The sequence below is a fragment of the Macrotis lagotis genome, chromosome X (genome assembly GCF_037893015.1).
Source record: "Macrotis lagotis isolate mMagLag1 chromosome X, bilby.v1.9.chrom.fasta, whole genome shotgun sequence".
Taxonomy (NCBI): Eukaryota; Metazoa; Chordata; class Mammalia; order Peramelemorphia; family Peramelidae; genus Macrotis; species Macrotis lagotis.
In genome coordinates this window covers 56,466,996-56,472,263 of record NC_133666.1, presented here as the reverse complement: position 1 = coordinate 56,472,263, position 5,268 = coordinate 56,466,996, and the positions used below count along the sequence as shown (strand labels likewise).

General features: G+C 45.2%; 1 protein-coding gene across 1 annotated transcript; it reads left to right on the top strand.

Annotated features, from left to right (window-relative positions):
* Positions 1-1,152: 1,152 nt before the first annotated feature.
* Positions 1,153-4,471, top strand: LOC141500483 (mortality factor 4-like protein 2). Its single transcript, XM_074203682.1, has 2 exons — positions 1,153-1,298; positions 2,286-4,471. The coding sequence occupies exon 2, from the start codon at positions 2,346-2,348 to the stop codon at positions 3,630-3,632; it is 1,287 nt and encodes a 428-aa protein (XP_074059783.1). The 5' UTR covers positions 1,153-1,298; positions 2,286-2,345; the 3' UTR covers positions 3,633-4,471.
* The last annotated feature ends 797 nt before the right edge of the window (positions 4,472-5,268 follow it).

Below are 5,268 nucleotides of genomic sequence, written 5' to 3'. Positions count from 1 at the left end.
TTAGGGAACTTTGTTAGCGCAGTTTTATGACAAAGTAAATTTGAGAATTTTCTACCATAACGTAAATCCTGGAAGTCAGGAAAAGGAAAAAGTGAAAATCTTCTGTATATTCATTTGCACAAGAAGAATATTAAGTCCATTGATGGGGGGTGGTGTCAATTTGATTTTTGAATTTTTTTGGTAAACATTTTCTTAACTATCATCAGGGAGAAAAAAAATTTCAAACATTACATGTTACAGACATGCAAAATGCTTCTCTAGGAATGTCATATTTATTTGTCACATTTCCATTATTCTTTATTATATGTACAGAACACCCAAGCCTTGGTGCAGCCTTAGGCTAATAAAGATTAAGCCTTCACTGAGGTTTTTGATGCATACTGAACACAAGGAGCCAAAGGAGAGAGTTCCTATTTTTCCCATTTTCGCATTTTTGAAAGGGAAAGAAGCCCCCCACCCTTGACCCCATCACCATATTCCAAATGTGGAACTTTCCAGAATTCTCTCATGGAAGCAGGTGAGCCGCCCTTTGAAGACTCTCCCCATTGCCTGGCATGTGTGCGTTACTGCATGCCACCGTAGGCATGCATAGCTGTGCACGCATCATGCGCCCACATGCCAGGCCTGCCCACGGGGACAGGAATGCTGCTGCACATCTCGGGGAGGGGGTGCTCGGTCCTGCAGACGCCTCCAGGGTTGCAATTCATGACCCATATTTGGGTCCATTCCTTCTCAGGAGACAGCTTTGCTGGGCATGCAGAAAAAGATCGATATTGACTCAGTGGAATAGATTGAAAATTTTTATTCAGTTGTAGAAAAGGGACGGTCACGTGGATCCAGCAACCTGAGTACTTCGTTCTGGGAGCACCTGAGCACGCTGCTAGGGCAGGGTGCTGGGACCTCAGTGCTGGGCAGGAAGCGAGGACACCGGGCCATTGGCTGGAGAAGCTGCCAATAGCGCCGCCTACGGCGTCCGCTCATTGGTTAGCATGCTGGTCTCCATGGGAGCTTAGGTGCAGGTCGCCCATTGGCTGGAACAGGCAGGGGAGGGAGGACAGGAAACCCTGGCCTAGGGAACAAGAGCAGTTGCTATTGGCTGGAGCGGCATAAAAGGCCTGGCGCGCCTCGGCAGCCATCTTTCCGCACGGGAGCCGAGGCAGCTTGGGGAGCCCCGGGCGCAGAGCGGCGCCGGCGGCTGCGGCGATGGCCGCTGCGGCTGCGGCGGTCGGTGCTGCGGGCGGGGGTAGCCCGGAACTCAACTCCGAAAAGGTTATGTTCCCCGTGAGCAGCGAGCTGAGGTGAGAGCGGCGGCTCCAGACTAAGGGAGCGTCGGGCTTCAGGGTCCGAGGGCGGCCGCAGCGCCTGGGCCGGGCTGCTGCGGCTGCAGCGGTGGGCATAGTGGGCGGAGGCTTGGAACCCCCCCGGACAGATGGAGCCCCCCAAAGGCAGCAAGAGCCGGCCCGGGAAGCCCAAGTTTGAGGTGGGGGAGCGGGTGCTGTGTTACCGAGGGGCCCAGCTGTATGAAGCGCAGTGTGTGAAGGTGTGCACCAAGCACAGCAAGGTCAAGTACCTGGTTCACTACCTGCGCGGCAGTGAGATGGCCTCGGAGCAGCCCACGCCCTCCACAGCCCTGGCCTCGGCGGAGGTGCAGGAGCCCGAGAATGCCGGGGGGCCTCCCGAGGCCCGGGACCCTGAGAAAGGGAGTGGAGGGTGGAGAAGCCCCAAGGCCACTGAAGCCGGGGGAGCCGGTTTCGGGGAAACCCGTGCCAGCCGGGAATCGGGCCAGGACCCCGAGGAGACCACTGAGGCTAAGGCACCCCCTCACACCCCTGAAGCGACCAAGGTCCAGAAAAGCCCTAAGGTCTCTGCCACCACCAAAGTCTGCAAAGAAGCGGCCATGGAAGCCCGAGATGCAGCCGCTGTGAAGGCCCGAGGGGCTGAGGTCATTAAGGACCCAGACGCAGGTGCAGGGAAAGGCAGAGGGGCTGACGTCATTAAGGCCGCAGACGCAGGCCCAGTTAAAGCCAGAGGCGTTGACGTTGTTAAAGCCCGAGACAGGCGCTCTGAAAGGCCAAGGGGCTGACGTCATTAAGGCCCCAGACACAGGTGACGTGAAAGCCCGAGGGGCTGACGTCATTAAGGCCCCAGACACAGGCGTAGTTAAAGCCAGAGGCGTTGACATCCTTAAGGCCCCAGATGTAGGCGCAGTTAAAGCCCGAGGGCCTGACTTCAGTAAGGCCCAAGACACAGGCGCACTTAAAGTCACATATGTTGATGTCCTTTAGGCCCTAGACGCAGGCGCAGTGAAAGTCCAAGAGGCTGACCTCATTAAAGGTCCAGAGGCAATGGCAGCTAAAGCCCAAGACGCTGACGTCATGAAGGCCCCAGAGACAGGCATCAAGAAAGGCCGAGACGTTGACGTCATCAAGGCCCAAGATGCAGATGCCCATAAAGCCCAAGATGCTGATGCTGGTAAAGCCAGAGACACTGGTGTTATTAAAGCCCAAGATGCCAATGCCCTTACAACCCGAGATGCTGGCACCAGTAAAGCCAGAGATGCAGGTGCTGTTAAAGACCAAGGTACTGGCACCAGTAAACCTGGAGAGGCAGGTGCTGTTAAAGCCCGAGGTGCAGATGCCCTTACAGCACGAGACGCTGGCACCAGTAAGGCCAGAGATGCAGGTGCTGTTAAAGACCAAGGTACTGGCACCAGTAAACCTGGAGAGGCAGGTGCTGTTAAAGCCCGAGGTGCAGATGCCCTTACAGCACGAGACGCTGGCACCAGTAAGGCCAGAGACGCAGGTGGCGTGAAAGACAGAGATACTGGCACTGGTAAAGCCGGAGACGCAGGTAGTCAGGCAAAGTCTGCTAAAGGGAAAGTGCGAGCGCCAAGTTCCAGCAAGATCTCTGAGGGGCCTGAACAGAATCCTTTAGATAGTGGGGAAGACCCATCAAGAATTAAACAGGCAAAGAGTGCAGTTACTGAAACACACAGTGACAGTACTAGAGGCAGAGCTGGTACCAAGAGCAGCAAAGTACCTCCTTGCTTCCAGTGGAGAAGATCCCTGCTGGGTACTGCTTGTCAAACACAAGAAGAACTTCCCACAACACCAGAATTTAAAATTGTCATTCCTTCCGAACTCAAGCATTGGCTTGTCGAGGACTGGCACTTGATTACTGTCCAAAAGAAGTTATTTTCTCTTCCCGCCAAGATCAACGTGGAGACCATTCTGGAGAACTATGAACAGTACGAACGTGGTTATGCCTCCTCAGAAGATGTGATTTACGCTGTTCCTGAAATGATAGAAGGTCTTCGATTATACTTCAATCTCACGCTAGGTACCCACTTGTTGTATAAATTTGAGAAACCCCAGAATTCTACAATAATGGCCCAGAATCCCAACAGCACGATGGCACATCTCTATGGAGCACCACACCTCCTGCGATTATTTGTAAAAATTGGAGACATGTTGTCCAGTACCTTCATTCATTGTCATAGTACCAATTTACAGTTAAAGTGTATGCATAGTTTTGTAGCATATTTGGCAAATAATAAGGCCACTCTCTTTAATTCTAATGACTATGAACTGGCTTCTCCTGATTATCTTCAGGTAGCAGAACAGCAGCCCTAAGAATGTTGGCTCATGCAATGTATTCACAATGTTCTCTTGCTAAAGACAAATACATATTACTCATATGTATAGAGAATTGCATGCATATGAATGCTCTGATGCTGATTCCTTAGATATTTTGTTTGCAGAAGAAAGTTCTTTTTAAGGTTATTACTATTATTTGTCCCATATATATTTGGAAACAAAGTTGTAAAATTGGGAAGATTTCTGATAATTGTTCCTCATGTGGTCTTTGGAACAAATGGTTAAAAATGAACGGTTTCTTAAAAATTTGCCTTATACAATCCTAAGGAACAAAAGATAAAAGGGGAAGGTTTCTGATAATTGTTCCATGTATGACCTATGGAACACATGGTAAAAGGGGGAGGGTTTCTGATAATTGTTCCTTAAATAGTCTTTGAAACAAAAGGTAAAAGGGGGAAGATTTTTGATAATTCATACTTGTACTGTCTTTTCTAGTATTTCTAGTATCCTGGAAAAAAAAAGTAATCTTTTTCTATGGTTTGGAATAAAAGACATAAAGTAGATATTACTGATTTTTGTCCCAATGCCATTATATAGAACATGTGGTTAAATTTTTGTCCTTTTGCATGGCTTGGGAATATTTTTCACATGTGTTTCTTTTGTATAGTTTACAATACATGGTTAAATTTTTTTTTGTATTGTTTGGAATCCAAAAACAAATGGGATATTTTCAATGAATCTTTTGTCTTGCTTGGAACAAAAGGTAATGGGGTGGTGTTTCAGATATTATTTTTATATGGCTTGGAACAAAATGTAATGGGGTAGCATTGTTGACATTTGCTATTATTTTTGTATGGTTTGGGACAAAAATTATAAAGTGGGAATTCCTGATAAATATATATATATATATATATGTATATATATGTATGTATGTATGTATGTATATGTATCTTTTCTGTTATTTAAAACATATGGTTAAATATTTATGTCTGCTATTTTATTTGGAGCAAAATGTAATTTGAGTATTTCCAACTCTTGTTTTGTATGATTTGGAAGAAATTGTATAAAGTGGGTTTTTCTGATATTTGTGCCTTTTCTATTATGTAGAACATAAGGGTAAATATTAATTGCATTGTTTAGGAGAAAAATTAATGGAGTTACTTCCAATTACTGATTTGTTGCATTATGTGGAACAAAAAGTAAAAGAATATTAATTTTATAGGATTTGGAACAAAAGGTTTAAAGTGTATTTCTGATTTTTTTTCTACTTTTTGTATTATCTAGAACATATGGTTAAATATTTATTTGTAATATTTTGAAAAAATAGTAGTACTTCCTATGATTGTTCTTTTGCATCATTTAGAACAAAAAGTTAGATGTATTTCTGATATTTATTACATTTGTATAGTTTGGGACAAAGGTATAAAGTGGCTCTGTGATATTTGTTCGCTTTTGTATTAGAAAACATTTGTATTACAAAACATTCTGTTTGTATTGGAACAAATTGAACAGTATTTCTAATCATTGTTTTATTGTGTTATTTGGAACAAAAGGTAAAAGGGGATATTTTTGATATTTTTGCCTTTTGTATTTGGAATATAAGGAAAAAAGAATATGTGATATTTTTACCTTTTGCATTTGGAATAGAAGGAAAAAAATTTTGATATTTTTA